The following is an 18183-nucleotide window of genomic DNA, read 5'->3' as shown; positions in this document are numbered from 1 at the left end:
TGCTCTAAAATTATTATTGTAATATGTTCATTATAGAAAAATTATAAAACAAAGATAAAGCAAAGTAAGAAATTTTTTTTTTTTTTTTCCTTTTTTTTGAGACCAACTATAGCTCACTGCAGCCTTGACCTCCCAGGCTCAAGTAATCCTCCCACCTCAGCCTCCCAAGTAGCTGGGACTACAGGTGCACGCCACCACACCTAGCTAATTTTTAAACTTTTTGTAGAGACAGGCTGTTCCCCAGGCTGGTGTTGAACTATGTTGCCCAGGCTAGTCTTGAACTCCTGGGCTCAAGCAGTCCTCCCACCTCAGCCTCCCAAAGTGCTGCAATTACACATATTAGCCACCACACCTGGCCAGAAAAATATTCTTAATCGAGAGCTATTATCATTAATATTTTGTTGGTCCTCCTTTCCTATAGTAATATATGTGCATATAATTGTTAACCAAAAATAAAGCAAGTTATAAAGCCATATGTTGGCCGGGCACAGTGGCTCACACCTGTAATCCTAGCACTTTGGAAGGCCAAGGCAGGTGGATCACTTGAGGTCAGGAGTTCAAGACCTGCCTGGCCAACATGGCGTAACCCCATCTCTGCTAAAGATACAAAAATTAGCCGGGCATGGTGGCGGGTGCCTGTAATCCTAGCTACTCGGGAGGCTGAGACACAAGAATCACTTGAATCCAGGAGGCAAAGGCTGCAGTGAGCTGAGATCGTGCCACTGCACTCCAGCCTGGGCAACAGAGCGAGATTCTGTCTAAAAAAGTTAAAACAGGCCAGGCATGGTGGTTCATGCCTGTAATCCCAGCACTTTGGGAGGCCGAGGCGGGAGGATCATGAGGTCAGGAGTTCAAGACCAGCCTGACCAAAATAGTGAAACCCCATCTCTACTAAAAATACAAAAATTAGCCGGGCATGGTGGTGTGTGCCTGTAGTCCCAGCTACTTGGAAGACTGAGGCAGGAGAATCACTTGAACCCAGGAGGTGGAGGTTGCAGTGAGCCACGATCTTGCCACTGCACTCCAACTTGGGCAACAGAGTGAGACTTTGTCTCAAAAAAAAAAAAAACCTTATGTAAAATTTTTACCTTGCAGGCCTCTTTGTGGCCTTTAGTGCTATACCTAGTCAGGTCAATTGTCTTCTGGGACACTATCTCATTGTTTTCCATCGTTTCTTTTCTCCACATCCTTTGAGGTCAACATACAGAAATCAACTGTATTTCTATACCTTTGCAGTGGACAATCTGAAAATGAAATAAGAAACAATTGCATTTCTGAATAGTATTTTTAAAAATCCATAGAAATAAATTTAACAAAAGAATTGCAAAATTTGTGTTGTGAAAACTACAAAACGTTGAAAGAAATTAAAGAAGACCTAAAGAAATGGAAAAATATCCTATATTCATGGATTGGAAGACAGAATTTTGTTAACATGGCTATGCTCCCCAAATTGGTCTACACACAGTTTCTATTAAACACAGTCTCTATTAAGATTCCTGCTGGCTTGGTGCAGAATCCACAAGCATATTCCACAATACATATGGAAATGCAAGAGACATAGAAAAGCAAAAATGGACTTGAAAAAGAATAAAGCTGAAGGACTCATACTTCCTAGTTTCAAAACTCACCAAAAAGCTGGAGTAATTAGGGCAGTGTGCTACTGGCAAAAAGACATGAAGAGAAACATCTTTGTTAACTACCTCAAGAGGTCAGCTTCACAATTTAGCCCTGGACTACTAGCTTCTCAGATAATTGGCCTTAAGGAGTTTCCCCTCCTCATTATAACTTTTCTTTCAATTGGGGGAAAGAAAACTACATGTAAATAATTCAAAATAATACAGAACAGTGTGAAGCAGAGTCAGGATTCCCATCTCTCCATCAAGTGTATTTCTTTCTAGTGTATGTCTGATTTCTAACTGACTTTAAAAATCATTTTGTGGGGCCAGGCATGATGGCTCACACTTGTAATCCCAGCACTTAGGGAGGGCTGTAGGTAGGAGGATTGCTTGAGCCCAGGAGTTTGAGATCAGCATGGGAAACATAGCAAGAGCCTATCTCTACACACACACACACAAATTAGGCATGTGGCTCTTGGCCTGCTGTCCCAGGTATTTGGGAGGCTGAGGTGGGAGGATTGTTTGAGCCCAGGAGGTCAAGGCTGCAGTGACCTGTGATCACACCAGTGCACTCCAGCCTGAAAGAAGAGTGAGACCCTGTCTCAAAATAATAATAATTTTGTGTGATTTTTTTTTTTGAATCAGAGTCTCGCTCTGTTGCCCAGGCTGGAGTGCAGTGGTGGGATCTTGGCTCACTGTGTAGCTGTGATTACAAGTGCTCACCACCACACCCGGCTACATTTTATATTTTTAGTGGAGACAGGGTTTTGCCATGTTGGCCGGGCTGACCTCTAACTCCTGACCTCAGGTGATCGGCCGCCTCGGCCTCCCAAAATGCTGAGGTTACAGGTGTGACCCACCACTCCTGGTTCACAAACTCCATTTTGCCTTTGGCAGAGGACATGTTTTCTTTTTTTTTTTTTTTTTTTTGAGACGGAGTCTTGCTCTATCGCCCAGGCTGGAGTGCAGTGGCCGGATCTCAGCTCACTGCAAGCTCCGCCTCCTGGGTTCATGCCATTCTCCTGCCTCAGCCTCCCGAGTAGCTGGGACTACAGGCGCCCGCCACCTCGCCCGGCTAGTTTTTTGTATTTTTTAGTAGAGACGGGGTTTCACCGTCTGAGGCAGGATGGTCTCCATCTCCTGAGGTTGTGATCCACCCGTCTCGGCCTCCCAAAGCGCTGGGATTACAGGCTTGAGCCACCGTGCCCGGCCAAGGACATGTTTTCTTTCTTCATGCCCTCTGGGTATGAAAGGGGTCCCCAAGCTTTTCCTGGCTACCACTTGCTCTGACCTTACACATGTTGGGTTTTGCTCTTAAAGAGGAGAGCAGGAAGAAAGGTTGGTTTCAGAAACCAAGAGGGTTGGCAGTGGATGTGCAGATTTTGTCACGGAGTCCACAGAGCTCAGCTTTTGAGCCTCTGAGAAGTTTCATTTCTTGTGCAGAAAGAGTACAACTGAATTCAAGTTTGCCTTTAGAATTGCACTGAATAAAATACTACACACTAAAGGAAAGCTTATTTTCTGCACGGTTGTCTTTTCAAAGACAGAATATTTGAAGCATGTTTCCTAGAGATTGTGTGGATGAGGGTGCGCTGGCAGAGGCATCACTCAAGCTAGGGGTGGTGTGTAAGAAGCACATGGAGCCATAAGAGGCACCTCCTATAGTCAGCTAAAGGCTTCCCTTTCTGTGCCCAACTTCTAGACTCAAGGGTAGTCGAAGACCAGTCTATGTAGAAAGGCTGAGGCAACTTGGAAAGACCTGACAGCTAGTTACATATATTCTGACATAGTCCCCCCATAATGGCTTTTAGTGACACACGTGCTGATAGAATTCTAAACCTCTAGAATTCCCCTGCTGGTGATGCTGGTGTCTTCTCTTGTGCTTGTTTGTACAGGGTAACCTGATACAGAATGCTGCAAGTGTGCTGAGAGCTAGAAGGCTGTGAAAACTCTTGCTAGGAAGGTTGGGCTTGGCATGACTTGCTCCAGTAGGAATCCTGGGGAGAGATTTTCAGCTTTAATTAAACAGTACATCCAGAGCAAAGGGTGACTCTCAACTCAGGTAGTTCTACAGGTCAGATGTGAATTTACCAAATCTCCCAATTTGTTTGTTTTGTTTTTTTAGAGAGAGGGTCTTGCTCTGTCACTGTGGTTGGAGTGTAGTGGTGTGATCATAGCTCACTGCAGCCTCACACTCCTGGGTTCAAACAATCCTCCCACCTCAGCCTCCCAGAATACTGGGATTACAGACATGAGCCATTGTACTTGGCCAAATCTCCCAATTTAGAAACGCCTCTGTAAAGGGTTTGGGTCTATGTTTGGTTTTTTTGTTTGTTTGTTCTGTTTTGAAACAGGGTCCCACTCTCTTGCTCAGGCTGGAGTGCAGTGTCACAATCTTGGCTCACTGCAACCTCCACCTCCTGGGCTCAAGTGATCCTCCCACCTCAGCCTCCTGAATAGCTGGGACTACAGGGGCACACCACCATGCCCAGCTAATTTTTCTGGGCGGGGGTGGGTGAGGTGGGGACTTTATTTATACAGACAGGGTTTTGCCATGTTGCTCAGGCTGGTCTTGAACTCCCGAGCACAAGTAATCTACCTGCCTTGGCCTCCCAAAGTGCTGGGATTACAGGCGTGAGACAAAGCACTCAGCCCTGAGCTGTATGGTACTTCAAACTGCCAATACGCCAGCCCCCAACACTGATTGGTATTCCTTTAATTCATCAGACCCCATGTGCAATAAATGACTGAATGTTGAAATTGTTCGTTTGCCCCAGCAGTAGATGGCCACTTTTTGTAACTTTATAATTATTTAATTTTATTTTTTTAAAGCTTATTTTGCTGTTTTTCAGTGTATAGTGTTTTACTGAGCTTCTGCAAATGCCATCACAATTTTGTTTTGTTGAAAAAAAAGCATAGCCGGGCGCGGTGGCTCACGCCTGTAATCCCAGCACTTTGGGAGGCCGAGGCGGGCGGATCACAAGGTCAGGAGATCGAGACCACGGTGAAACCCCGTCTCTACTAAAAATACAAAAAATTAGCCAGGCACGGTTGTGGGCGCCTGTAGTCCCAGCTACTCGGGAGGCTGAGGCAGGAGAATGGCGTGAACCCGGGAGGCGGAGCTTGCAGTGAGCCGAGATCGCGCCACTGCACTCCAGCCTGGGCGACAGAGCGAGGCTCCGTCTCAAAAAAAAAAAAAAAAAAAAAGCATAAACTTCAAATGTTAAAGCAATGGAATCAATGAATTTATTGTTACATTAACACGAACTACAAAGCAGCCTTTCGTATGTCTGATACCAAAGACATAACTGAAAAGTCATTTTTCCAAACCTTGAGCTTGCATTCACATACCCATCTAACTCTCACATGTGCTAATTAATGGCAAATGCCATTTCTGGGCTTCACACACATTCTGTCGCTTTCCCTTTTCTGAGGTGACTTCCCTTCCTTACCCCACACCTCCCAGAGCTGTCCCCAGGTATGCCCTTGCCTGGACAGCCCTGCAGCCTGCTTCACCCCAACAAAGTATTCATCTTACCAGTCCATGACCTGACTCCTGACGTTACCCTTCGCTGCATCACCCTTCCCTGTGTATTTGGAGGATGAGGCTTGATTGAGGCTCAGGTACTGAGCTCCCTGAAGGTGCCTTGATGCTGGCACATTGAGAACCAGATGCCACCCCGATCATAAGGAAGACAGACCCAGGACTTCCATATGAACTGGATATGATCATCTGACGTGCCCCGTAATAACTGATGGATCCCGCTGTTACCCAAAGCCCCAGACCACACTGGGCCAGACACAGGCATTTCCCGTGCCCTGAAGAGCCACTGAACCCAGCACAAAAGAGATCTAGAGCTCTCCAGACCTATGGAATGGCAACCAAAACCATGCCCAGGTTTTGAGTTAAGCCTCATTAGTCTCCCTTCTCCCTCAACAGTGTAGAATTGTGCAGCACAGCACTAAGTGAATGAGAGCAGAAGCCTCAGGACAGAACTGAACCCACCAGCTTGAGCTGACAACACTGCCAGGGGTTCTATCCACCGATGGAATTTTCTGTGATCACTGAGTGAGGAGGCGTGGGTGAGGGATGCAGAGCGCTGCTCGTCATGAGACATCAAGCTATCCAAGTCAGTATCTTATTAGTAGGGACAGGATGTTATAAAAGGCATAATGATCTCACCTGCCCCAGCTGGAAGCAATGATTCCATTGCCCCAGACTCGGAATTGTGATTTAAACTAGGCCTCTCTTCAGGAATCAGAACCAAATTAGAGTGCCTTATATGTGCAAGGAACTAATGCAGAAAGACATTATGGGTAAGTCAAGGGAGATGCCCCAGCCATTGGGCAGATTCCTCTGACTCCTCCCTGATGGAACTAATTCTTCTTCTTCTGTGCCTGGATCCTAGAGCCAAGATCCTTAAGGTCTGAGTACAAGTTCCGCTTCAGGATGGCACTGCTGCACAGCAGGGCACCTTGCAGGGCCCCGACCAGCCCACAGGTGAAGATATCCTGGCCTAGGAGGCAAGAGCAGAGGCCCCTGAGCGTGACCCAGGCAGGCCCAGGGGAGGGTGGGGCCCTGGTGCTCTTCCCTCCACATAGGGCCACCCAGAGCTGGCTCCAGTCAGGACCGGGGCCACAGCCTGCCCAAGCAGCCCTGCTCAAGGGATGGGAAGCTGCAGGGGACAGTAGGGCCTGAGGACAGGAAGAGAAGACGTTGGGCGACAGGGGCCCAGGGTCTCAGGTCTTGACAACATGGGGCAGTGAGTATACCTGTCAGGTAGAGGTTGGGGATGGGGCTCTGGGCCCTCAAGGAGGCCATCACACGGGGGTGCAGGCGGCCCAGGTCGTGGTCAGCCCCGTAGCAGGCACCTCGGGGAGCAGCCAGATAGAACTGGTTGGTGAGTGGGGATCCTGCAGTCACACTCTCCACCTGAGGGCACAAAGGGTGGGGCGGGCACGTGAGATCCTGGCTCCCCTCCCTCTTCCACTGTCTCCCATTTGCTGACTGCAGGTATGGGTGCCCTGTCCTTCCCTGGGGCTCATGTCGTGGGGCCCAATTCCCCTGTCTTTGCAAGGAAAGGGCAGAAATGGCACCATGAGGTCCGTCACCACCCCAAATATTTTACCCCCTACCTTCCCCTCCAGCTGTGGGAACAGTTTCATGACCACTGACATAGAGGCTTCCACAAAGGAGTTTTTGTAGGTCTCATAGTCACTGCCCCGCTTTCCCTTCAGCTCCGTCTGCCACTCCTCAAACCACTCGTAGGCGCTGGGTATGAGCATGATCATGCTGGACCGGCCTGGGGGTCAGAACTGACATTACTACTGCCTGGCCCCTCCCTCCAGCCCCTCACCCGGGACCCGCAGCCCCACCTGGGAATCGGTCCTCCCAGGTCGGATCCTTGGCTGATGGGAAAGCGATGAACAGAAGAGGGATGTGTTCCGCAGCCTTTTCCCTGGGCATGGAGACGTAGCGCTCCATCCTGCGTGTGACAGGAGTGTGGTGCGATCTCCAGGCTTTTGTCCTCAAAACCCCAGAACCACTGCAAGGACTGCTCAGCCCTAGGGACTCCCCACAGGGGTAAAGCTGAGCCACAGCCTTGAGGTGACAAACTTCCAGGAGCAAATTAGAAATTGCCCATTTCCTCCCATTCCATATCCTCTGCTCATTCTCTGAGTCAAGCAGGGAGGCACAGGCCACACGCATACACACCACACACAGACACGTGTGTCTTACGCCTGGTCCATGTCCGTGTCATGGTAAACATAGTAGTTGGTGGACGGCAGATGCAGGTCCTCCTTGGTGCCTTGCAGGCAGATGAAAACAGACATCATGCCTAAGCCAGGCCGAACCATCCCCAGCTGCTGCTTCACACCTGCCAAGGGGAGTGGGTGGTGCCTGTGTGAACTATGACCAGAGACGGCCACTCCCTGCTCCTAGGAGAGCCTTGGGGTGCCAGCTCTGGCACCTGCCTGAGGCATGCCAGGTCCCTGGCCACTCTGCTTCCTTCATTTAACTAAATATTTTTGAGGCCTTCAGATCATGTTCAGGAGGAAAATTCACAGACAAGGGAAAATTGTAACCAGACGGTGAGAGGTGGGTAGGAGGGACAGGTGACTCTAGCAGGGCTGCCTGGCCAGGACAGTGTCAGTGCCCAGAGGTCCTGGGACAGGGAAGAAGGGAGGTCACGGTCACAAAGTAAGGTAGGAAGTAGCAAAGGCAGAGTCTGCCTGTGCACCATGCCTGACACCCCTGCTCTGCCCCTTGGCCACCTCTGCCTCACCCTTCAGCTCCTGAGAGTCTGAGAGAGGGGAGGCCGTGCAGGCTGCAGGCTCAGCTATGAGGGGCAAAGAAAGGAGAGGCTGGCACTGGTGAAACCACCCTATGCCCTGGAGACAATCACAACTCACGTATCACCCAGTCCCCATGAGGAAGGCCAGGACCTCGCTTTACCCCCCAGCCTGCTCTGCTGTCCCCTTCCCCGGTTCCTCAGGGAGCAGCTCCCGGGCCCACCCTCTGGGGTCAGGGCTCCTTCCCCTGCTCTCTGGCTCCTGCACCAGCCAAGGTTTCTGCCACAACACATCCGGAGCTGCTCTGTGCTCTCCAGCTCCCGCCCCAGCCTGAGCCCTTCATCTGGGCCCTTCTCTCTCACCCCTGCTGGGTTCCTGGTCCCCTCTTCCCAGCGGCCTCCCTTCCTCAGATCACACCAGATGCATCCAGTTACATGAAGTGGCGGGACCTCTCAGCCGCGGTGGCTCGGTGGCTCTGCTCCCTGTGGGCTGCCTGCTCTCCTGCTTCTCTTCCTGAGGCCTCTTCTCTGGAAGCCCCCTCAACCCAGAAGGGTGAGAGGAGCTGGTGCTTTCAAATCAGACCAGCTACTCCACTCAGCCCTGCCCCTTTCAGCTGAGTGGGCTCAGGACTGTAATTAATCTGTATGGGCCTCAGTTTCCCTAACATTAAATGGTAGGGTTAGGATGACATTAGAGACAGCGTTCTCACCTTGTTGCTTAAGTACAATCAGAGGGCCGGCCAAGAAGAGGGGAAGCATGACCCAGACGGAGCAAGTTGGCTCCAGAAGGGGACACGTTGGGGAACCTGCAAGAGGGGCAGTGCAGACCCGCCTTTTACCTGGCAGACAGCGGGCATTCCCCGGCAGTAGGTGCTCATAGGTGTTGAACAGCCCTGCGTTGGAGACCACGATGGGGCAATAGATGTTCACCAGCTCATGCCCCTTCTTCACACTGACACCTGCAGGCACAAGTGCTTGGCTGAGGGTCTGTGAGCTCCAGGACAAAGAGGAAGGCCCACGGCCCCCATGGATCTCTCTCTGCCTGTGCCCATTTCTCAGACCTTGGAGTCCAGCTACCTAGACTCTGGTAGGGCAGGCCCCTGGGAAAATGCAAAGTGAGTGAATATTTTCAAGTGCTTTCAGCCTATCCTACAACTTGGGCTTGCTTTTCCTAGCTCTGTACCCACCTGCGTGTGTGCATTTGTGTGTACTCTGTGTTTGAGCCAAATCCCAGACAAAGCTCAAGGGCTAAAGCGCTTCCAGTGGAAATCCAGGCCCTTTTCTCTGCTGCTAGAGTTGTTTCCAAATACTCTTTAACACCCTCCAATCGGGGCTGGGCACATTGGCTCATGCCTGTACTCTCAGCACTTTGGGAGTCCAAGGTAAGAGGACCGATTGCTGGTATACAGGTCAAGACTAGCCTGGGCAACATAGTGAGACCCTGTCTCTACCAAAAAAAAAAAAAAAAACTATTTAAATTAAGCTGTATGGGGTTGTGCACACCTGTAGTCCTATCCCCTCAGCCAGACGAATGGGTTCAGCCCAGGAATTAAACGCTACAGTGAGCTCTGATGACACTACCACACTCTAGCCTGGGCAACAGTGAGACTGTGTCGCTAAAAAAATGAATGGATGAATGAATGAATGAATGAATAAAATAAAAATCAAACCCTGCAATGATGCCTCATCCTGGATAAGAGAACCTCCGAAATCTTACAGCAGCCTGTGCAATGTGGTCCCTTCTGTGTGTCCAGCTCCATCCATCTCTGCTCACTCTCACTAAACTCCCACTAAACTATTAGGCAGAACCAATATCAAACAGCTGAGAGTCAACCATTTCTCACCTACAAAAATGACAATTTCTCATTGTTCAACCTAATACTTCTGGATGCCTGAAAACACTCAGCTCTTTCATGTCTTCATGTCTTTGTGCATGCTGCTTCCCCTTCCCGGAATATTCTCCAACCTCATCTGTTTGCTAGGTTCATCTCACCCTTTATTACTCAGCTCCACACCTGTGCCTCCAGGAGGTTTCCCCTGTTCCACCATGCTGTCTGTTACCCCCATCCTTAGCACACTCCTCCAGATGGCACGTAAATGAATGGTTTTTGTTTTTGTTTAAGACGAAGCCTCACTCCATTGCCCAGACTGGAGTGCAGTGGCGCGATTTCAGCTCACTGCAACCTCTGCCTCCCGGGTTCAAGCGATTCTCCTGCCTCAGCCTTCCAAGTAGCTGGGAGTACAGGCTCCCAGCACTGTGCCTGGCTAATTTTGGTATTTTCAATAAAGACAGGGTTTCACCATATTGGCCAGGCTGGTCTTGAACTCCTGACCTTGTGATCCACGCACCTCGGCCTCCCAAAGTGCTGGGATTACAGGCGTGAGCCACGGTGCCCGGCCCTGGCTAATGTTTGTATTTTTGGTAAAGACGGTTTCACCATGTTGGCCAGGCTGGTCTCAAACTCCCGACCTCAGGCGATGTGCCTGCCTTGGCCACCCAAAGTGCTGGGATTACAGGCATGAGCCACCGGCGCCCCACCTCTTTTATCTCGATCTTTTATTACCTAGCACTTGAAAAACAAACATATCTGGATTGTATTTACCTCAAATGATAAACCTACCTTGCTTCCTGGACCCCTTTCAGTTAGGAGAACTTGTTCACGGACATCAGAGAAAACCTTGCACAACTGACAGCCACCTCTCTCTTACCACCCAGTAACTTATCAGTCTCTTCTACTAATGGATTCTCTCAGATCACTGATGGCCTTTTCTCCTTGATTTTTTATTTTGCACTGGGTCCCCCACTTATCACCTCCTTGAAAGGTTCCTCTGATAAATGCATGTCTATACCAGCCCAGTTTTTCCCAGGCCTCTTTTTGTCTGCTTCCCCGGCTTCTTTAAGCACCCATTAGTCATGGATGGTCTGTTCTGTTTAACAGACTCCTTCTTGCACAGACCCTCTATTCCAAGAGTCATTTATACTGGAATTTGGAGTCCCTATCCAGGTTAGAGCATCAATCTGAGCCAGTGTAATAAGGTTCTAGGCCTCACTTTACAGACAGAGGCAGGGAACCTTGCTGGCCTCCATACTGCCATGTGGAATCAAAGGTTATTTATTCATTCCATCGGTCACTGAGCAGCATTTATTGAGCCTCTAATATGTTCTAAGATTTATAGATACAAAGATAAAAGATAGTCTCTACACTCAAGAAGACAATTGGCTGGTCACGGTGGCTCACGCCTGTAATCCCAGCACTTTGGGAGGCCGAGGCGGGCGCATCACAAGTTCAGCAGATTGAGACTCCCTTGGCTAACACATGGTGAAACCCCGTCTCTACTAAAAATACAAAAAATTAACCGGGCGTGGTGGCGGGCACCTGTAGTCCCAGCTACTCGGGAGGCTGAGGCAGGAGAATGGCGTGAACCCAGGAGGCGGAGCTTGCAGCGAGCTGAGATCGTGCCACTGCACTCTAGCCTGGGCGACAGAGCAAGTCTCCATCTCAAAAAAAAAAAAAAAAAAAAGTCATAGATTACTGGGTAAATAATTTTATCTATTAAATAAATAACTAAATACTGTTCTTTGGGGACCTTGCAATCCTTTATTTTTCTTTTTTTTTTAAGATGGTGTCTCACTCTGTTGTCCAGGATGGGGTGCAGTGGTGCAATCTCGGCTCACTGCAATCTCTACCTCCCGGGTTTAAGCGATTCTTCCGCCTCAGCCTCCCAAGTAGCTGGGACTACAGGTGCGCGCCACCACACCCAGCTAATTTTTGTATTTTTAGTAGAGATGGGGTTTCACCATATTGGCCAGGCTGGTCTCAAACTCCTGACCTTGTGATCCGCCTCAGCCTCCCAAAGTGCTGGGATTACAGGCATGAGCCACCATGCCCAGCCATATTTTTCTTTTTTACTTTTTTTTTTTTTTTAAAGAGACAGAGTTTAACCATGTTTCCTAGGCTGGTCTCAAATTCCTGAGCTCAAGCAATCCTCCCATCTCAGCTTCCCAAAGTGTTGGGATTACAGGCGCAGACCACCATGCCCGGCCGATCCTTTATCTTTCCTGCTTCTTTTTTATTTCTGGACTAATCACTATCCCTGGACCCTGCTCTGGGGCAGATTCTCACCTTTAGCCCCCATGAGGAGGTCAGTTCTCCTACTCCGTCTGGTCTTAGGGACACCCCAGGTCTCGTCCACACCAACCCAGGGACCCAGAAGGGCAGGGTAGGGCAGGGCTCTCACCACAGGCTTTCCCAGCTGAGTCCAGCAACACACTTTGCACAGTGGCCCTTGTAAGGACAGCGCCCCCAGCCCGCTGAATCACAGGGATGGTATGGAAGGCAATTTCACTGGAACCCCCTCGGGGATAAAAGGCTCCTTTCAGGTAGTGGTTAACCAGCAGAGCGTGCATGGAAAAGGCACTGTGACGGGGGGTGACACCTGCAGAAGGAAGGAAGGGTGGTGAGCAGGCAAAAGCAGGCACCAGCACCATTCAGAAACGAATGTGGAATTCTGTGAGATAACACATAGCCCAGTCTATCCAAGGATCCACACGTTCCTCAGGGTTCAAGGCAGTCAGAAGAGACTTTCCATCCAGTCATGGGGTACCTTAGAGATCTTGGCACCAGTAGGAATATCCTCCCTGCAAACTGCCATGCTGCCAAGACCAGGGAAGACAGTGTTGGTTGAACTGAAAAATCATCCAGGGCATGGATGAAGAGAATTTTGACCAAGGAGTCCAGCAGGTGGCCAGACTTCTCATCCACAAGCTCCAGAGGGCCTGGGGTTTACACTGCTCCATATCAGTCAGTCAGGCAGGGTCAAGAAGAAAGACTGAGAGACGAGAGGGTAACCCTTCCTCCTCCAGAAGCTGCCCAGAGCCCATGGCCAGTACCCACCGTAAGTGGGGAAGATGTAGCTGAGCACTGCCTGGAGCTCAGAGGAGGCCCCCAGCTGCTGCAGGACCTCAGCCAGGCTCTGGGTGGATGCATGAAGGAATGGAGAGAAACGAGTCAGCAGCCCACACCTGTCGAGGAGCTGAATCACGGGCAATGGGAGGAACTTCAACAGGATGGCATGAGCGACTCCATTGGATACCACCTGGGGGAGTGAATGAGGAGAGCAGGCCTCACCTCTGGAACCGCTGTGACAGAACTGCTATCCCCATAGCCTGGACCAGCCCGAGGATCCAGCAACACTTACCCCTGACTGAACTTTGCTGAATTTGAATTTTTAAAAAAATCTATACTCTGTGAATTTTTCCTGTCCTACACTTGGATGAGTCCTTCTTTTACTTTTTATTTTCCTGCTCAAATTCCTTTTCAAAAATCCCAGTCTGGTCTCGGATGAGTAAAAAGGAGTAGTGATCTGATGTCACGGAAGCCAGCCTAGTCAGGGAGGAGAGCAGGGCATCCCTGGAGGCCAGGGGGACAGCAGCAGCCGTGGAGCCAAGGCTCCAGAGAGAGAGAGAGACAGAGAACTGGATGGACTCGGGTGGAGGCTGAGCTAAGAACAGATATGACTCTTCCTCCCTTCCTGCCTCTCCCCACTGCACTCTCCACCCCCAGTGCCTCCACTAATAATGAAGAAAGTCAGTCTTGTCGGGAATAAACTCTGGGTCCTCAGCATGTCCATGTTACCTTAACCAGCTTTATATACTTGTCAATGATAGCTTCCTCCTGTGGAAACTTCTCTTTGAGGCCCTGAATGTAGGCTTTCTCTCCACTGTACATGGGGTACTCCTTTCGGCCATTAGGCCCTTCCAGTACCATGATGTCAAAAGGAGAAGACATGGGAACCCAGTCCAGCTGCCCTTCAGTGATCTGGTCCAAGATAAAACGGCCAATGCTGCCCTCCTCCATACGCCCAATGTAATGGATTCCTGTTGGGAGATGGAAAAACAAGGCAGTAAAGGCATACGAGGATTGAGCCCTGGAAAGGTGGCTGAGGAAGTGAGGTGGAAGAGGTTATCTGGCCTGGCCAAGTTCATGCCCAGAGTGAGCTGCCCACCCTGTCTGTAGGGAGGTGTCACAGCAGAAACTACCAGATCCCTGCCCGGCTCAACTCCAGTAGCTATGCTGTCACATAAGAAAAGTGCCCAGAGGCTGGGCACGGTGGCTCACACCTGTAATCCCAGCACTTTGGGAGGCTGAGGGAGGTGGATCACTTGAGGTCAGGAGTTCGAGACTAGCCTGGCCAACATGGAGAAACCCCGTCTCTACTAAAATACAAAAAAATTAGCAGGGTGTAGTGGCCCACTTGGTGGGATTACTGAGTGTAATCCCAGCCACTTGGGAGACTGAGGCATGAGAACCACTCGAACTCAGGAGGTGGAGGTTACAGTAAGCTGGGATCACACCACTGCGCTCCAGCCTGGTGACGAAGTGAGACTCTGTCTGAAACAAACAAACAAAAAAAGTGCCCAGAGAGAAGACGGCACTTCCAAAACAACAGAAATGCTCAGTATCACCCCACAAGGGCTGCTCCAAGCCTCTTCAACATATAGCCATGCTCCCCACCCTTTTCCACACAAGCCTTACCTGTGTCAAATTCAAGGCCATTCTCTCCAAAGGTATGACAGGAGCCCCCTGCCTTGGTATGTTGTTCCAGCACCAGGACTCGCTTGCCAGCTTTAGCTAGAATTGCAGCTGCAGCCAGACCCCCAAAGCCACTGCCAATTACCACCACATCCAGCTTCTCCGGCACTCGGCTGGCTGAAAAAGCTACAGCAGAAGGGCCAAAGGGTGGGTTTCTCAGGCAGGGGCAGGGAAATAGCAAAGATAGGGAAACCAAAGAAGACTTCTCTAGCTTGTACAGTGCAAGAAACCTCTCGAGCAGTTTGGCATGGAACTCTTGACTAACATGTTTCAAACATTTTACCTGGGAATACTCAGAACCAGCCAGGCAGATTTGGGGTTTCGTGTTTTTGTTTTTTGAGACAGGGTCTCGCTCTGGCCCAGGGTGAAGTGCAGTGATGTGATCACAGCTCACTGCAGCCTTGAACTCCTGGCCTCAAGCAATCCTCCTGCCTCTGGCTCCCGAGTAGCTAGGACTACGGGTGCATGCCACCATGCCTGGATAATTTATTTTTATTTTTATTTTTATTTATTTTTGAGACAAGAGTCTTGCCCTGTCACCCAGGCTGGAGTGCAGTGGCGCAATCTCCGCTTACTGCAAGCTCTGCCACCCGGGTTCACGCCATTCTCCTGCCTCAGTCTCCCGAGTAGCTGGGACTACAGGCGCCCACCACCACGCCCGGCTAATTTTTTTTTAATATATATTTTTTAGTAGAGACGGGGTTTCACCGTGTTAGCCAGGATGGTCTCGATCTCCTGACCTCATGATCCACCTGCCTCGGCCTCCCCAAGTGCTGGGATTACAGGCATGAGCCACCACGCCCAGCCTGTTTTATTTTTTATAGAGACAAAGTCTTACTATGTTGCCCAGGCTGGTCTTGAATTCCTGGCCTCAAGTGATCCACCCACCTCGGCCTCCCAAAGTGCTGGGATTACAGGCATGAGCCACCATGCCCAGCCCACAGGCCGGGTTTCTTTGGAAGATGCAGGGTCTGCAAGCAACAGTGGAGTAGCTGGGTCTTATGGTGGCTCTTCCAGGTCCTGATGGAAAGGCTTGGGCAGGACAGAACTGCTCAGAGGCTGCAGCTCTGAGAAATCACAGCACCAGCCTATCCCATAGGGAAGGTCTGGGGGCATTGCTGAGGGAGGCAGCACCTTCTCAGAAGACAAAACTGGATAGCAAGTGGTGCTATATGGGTACTTCCAACACAAGATCTGTTGTTTAAATCACTGGCAAAGAACTGAGATCTGGGATGTTTCAAGATGCAAGAGAACTTGGCAGACTGCTTATTTTTTGAATGTTTTTAGAGAGATCAATAGTAAAAAAAAAAATTTCATATGTAAATATATAAGATAAATATATGAAACAAGTTTCACAATGCAATACTTAGTGGAACTACGTATAATGCACTCTGATATTTTCTATTCTACTGCATTCTAAAATGTTAGTTGTGACCCAGCACAATGGTTCACGCCTGTAATATCCCAACACTTTGGGAGGCCAAGGTGGGCAGATCGCTTGAGGCCAGGAGTTCGAGAGCCTAGACAACATGTTGAAACCCTGTCTTTACTAAAAATACAAAAATTAGCTGGGCACGCACACCTCTCGGGAGGCTGAGGCATGATAATCACTTGAACCCAGGAAGCGGAAGTTGTTGCAGTGAGCAGAGATCGCACCACGGCACCCTAGCATGGGCAACAGAGCGAGACTCTGTTTCAATAAATCAATAAATAATGCCAGTTGCAACTCACTAAATTGATTTCATAGCCCACTAATAGATCACAACGCAGTTTGAAAAGCAGTTAAACTAGTCATCTCATTTTTAGACCAGCCCAGGTAGGTGCTAATGGTTATGCAGCAAATTAGTGACAGTTCAAACTAAAACTCAGTTCTCGGAAGTCCGGATGATTAGTCCTTCCACTTAGAACAGTACTGTCTCCGATTGTGCAGCAAGATATGACACGGAGAATTCTAAAATTTACAAGTGAGAGGGACTCTGTAGAGCAAACAGATGATCCATTATTTTTTAAAGCAGCAGAACTCTTTAAACCCTAGAAGCAACCACAAAATATGTTTTAAAGATGAGAGTGGAGAGCAGGCTCTGAGCCTGAGGCACCCTGTTGAATCTCTGCCAAAGTTTCAGAACTAGGGTTCAATCCTTACGACTCGAGACCATGCAAAGCCTGTTAAATCACCGGACAGGCAAAATGCAATTTCCTATGCAAGTTGGGACACATTTCTGTGTTGTCCCCCACACCCCTGAGCTCTCATGGGAGGGTAGGTGAAAAAGTTAAAGTCCTGGAACCAAGTGGAGGAATGTCTCTTATCAGGTCCGTGAGCTGCCGGGATTACAAGTGGCAGGGCGGGTGCCAAGACCTTGCAAACCAAGGACAATCACCGCGCCCTTGGGACTACTATTCCCGGGGCCTGCTAGGGCGAAGGCTATGGGGCCTGCTAGGGCGAAGGCTATGGGGCCTGCTAGGGCGAAGGCTATCGGGGCCTGCTAGGGCAAAGGCTATCCGGGCCTGCTAGGGCGAAGGCTATCGGGGCCTGCTAGGGCAAAGGCTATAGACAGTGTCGGACACTAAAGCAGGGCTCCTCCCCGTGCAAGGAAGCCCTCCCAGTACTTTACATATGGGGAAACTGAGGCCCGGGTCTGGTAGCGGCTGCCTTGGCAAAATGAGAACCTAAACCTGTGAGAATGCCTGAAGTGCAGCCCCGGATCCCAGGGTCCCTCCTACTACCTTGTTTGAGAACCTTCTTCCTGGCCTCCTTGTCAGTTACCAGGGGCGCTGGTGGCCGTTTGACATCTTCGGAGAAAGGATTCGGGGATTTGCCAGAGAACAGTCCCGAGTAAACTTTGCAGACGACGGCCAGCAGCAGCACGCTCAGAAGCAGCACCAGCGGAAGCCACATCTCGCCGGCCTCGGGTCGGGTAAATGGGACAGCTCCGACTGCGCTCAGCCTCTAGGACTGTGGCTCCGCCCGGGCTAATTCGCTCTTCAGTCAGGAGGCGGAGGCAGCTTTGAGCACTAATTAACCAGCCAGCCAGCGAGAAGCCAGCAATCTGGTGATGATTGACCCTCCCGGCTCTCCGTACTTCTTTTGCAGCGCATGGTTTCCATTGCCTACTGGAAAATGTAGTTCTCGGTGCCAGAGGAGACGGCACGGAAGAGGCCTGTGCGCAAGAGCAGATGAGGCCTAGCAGAGGCGGCGGGATCCCCAAGTTTGGAAAGCTGTGTTAAGGGTGAGAACGCGTTAACACCTGCCAAGGGGTTAACCCCTTTGATAAGCTCCCTAATCCCTTTGATAACCTGGTTGGTGCCTTTGTGGAGCTAGCAGCCGGCCTGAGGAGGGAGGGAGAATGTGATCCGGTGGAAACGATCACTGCAGGGCGAGACAAGGCCTAGAGTTGTAAGACTGAAAGAGAATCCCGACTGGGAGACAGGAGTCTTAAGTTCTGGTCCTGGCTCTGCCCTGGACTCGCTGCCCTGAGGTGTTAAATTGTTTTCCTCCTCTTACGCCTCCAGGCAATGCGAAAGTTCTGTCCAAAGTCCGCACACAACCCCTGTCTGACTGGGTATCTTGAATTGAAATCTCTGTTCTGCGCATCACAGCCGGTGAACCTGTGGCTCTGTGCCCCTCAACATGGCCCATAGTTTTGTCCTGGGAGCCTGCCTCGGACGGAGTCCTTTATGGCG

At 50.1% G+C, this 18183-nt stretch overlaps 2 protein-coding genes across 9 annotated transcripts in view; one reads left to right on the top strand and one right to left on the bottom strand.

The window, feature by feature from the left end:
• ELMOD3 (ELMO domain containing 3) overlaps positions 1-18183 on the top strand; it is a 64052-nt gene that overhangs the window by 7019 nt on the left and 38850 nt on the right. For 5 of the 8 annotated variants that reach the window (XM_050753091.1, XM_050753087.1, XM_050753092.1 and 2 more), the window contains exon 1: positions 17596-17729. The exons of 2 other annotated variants lie outside the window; for them this stretch is intronic. The gene's annotated coding sequence lies outside the window, so the exon portion shown is untranslated. Of the gene's footprint in view, positions 1-17595; positions 17730-17758; positions 18103-18183 lie in introns of those variants that run through there. One more of the 8 variants, XM_050753088.1, reaches the window with a different exon arrangement.
• Positions 4840-17624, bottom strand: RETSAT (retinol saturase). Its single transcript, XM_050753035.1, has 11 exons — positions 17227-17624; positions 14446-14628; positions 13546-13787; positions 12805-13006; positions 12149-12346; positions 8749-8868; positions 7357-7495; positions 6993-7102; positions 6753-6919; positions 6390-6549; positions 4840-6133 (listed from the first exon to the last, which is right to left on the bottom strand). Exons 1-11 carry the CDS (start codon positions 17396-17398, stop codon positions 5994-5996), a joined length of 1833 nt encoding a protein of 610 aa, XP_050608992.1. The 5' UTR covers positions 17399-17624; the 3' UTR covers positions 4840-5993.

This window comes from Macaca thibetana, chromosome 13 (genome assembly GCF_024542745.1).
Source record: "Macaca thibetana thibetana isolate TM-01 chromosome 13, ASM2454274v1, whole genome shotgun sequence".
In the NCBI taxonomy this organism is placed as follows: domain Eukaryota; kingdom Metazoa; phylum Chordata; class Mammalia; order Primates; family Cercopithecidae; genus Macaca; species Macaca thibetana.
This window is presented reverse-complemented; position numbering and strand designations above follow the sequence as displayed.

Excerpts from the sequence above, each read along its gene's own strand:
- RETSAT (XM_050753035.1), bottom strand. The coding sequence starts at position 17,398 with ATGTGGCTTCCGCTGGTGCTGCTTCTGAGCGTGCTGCTGCTGGCCGTC. Across the intron at positions 8,869-12,148 it reads CTCAGCTGGGAAAGCCTGTG|GTGTCAGTGTGAAGAAGGGG; the intron begins GTGAGAGCCCTG and ends TTGTGCCTGCAG. Across the intron at positions 7,103-7,356 it reads GACACGGACATGGACCAGGC|GATGGAGCGCTACGTCTCCA; the intron begins GTAAGACACACG and ends TGTCACACGCAG.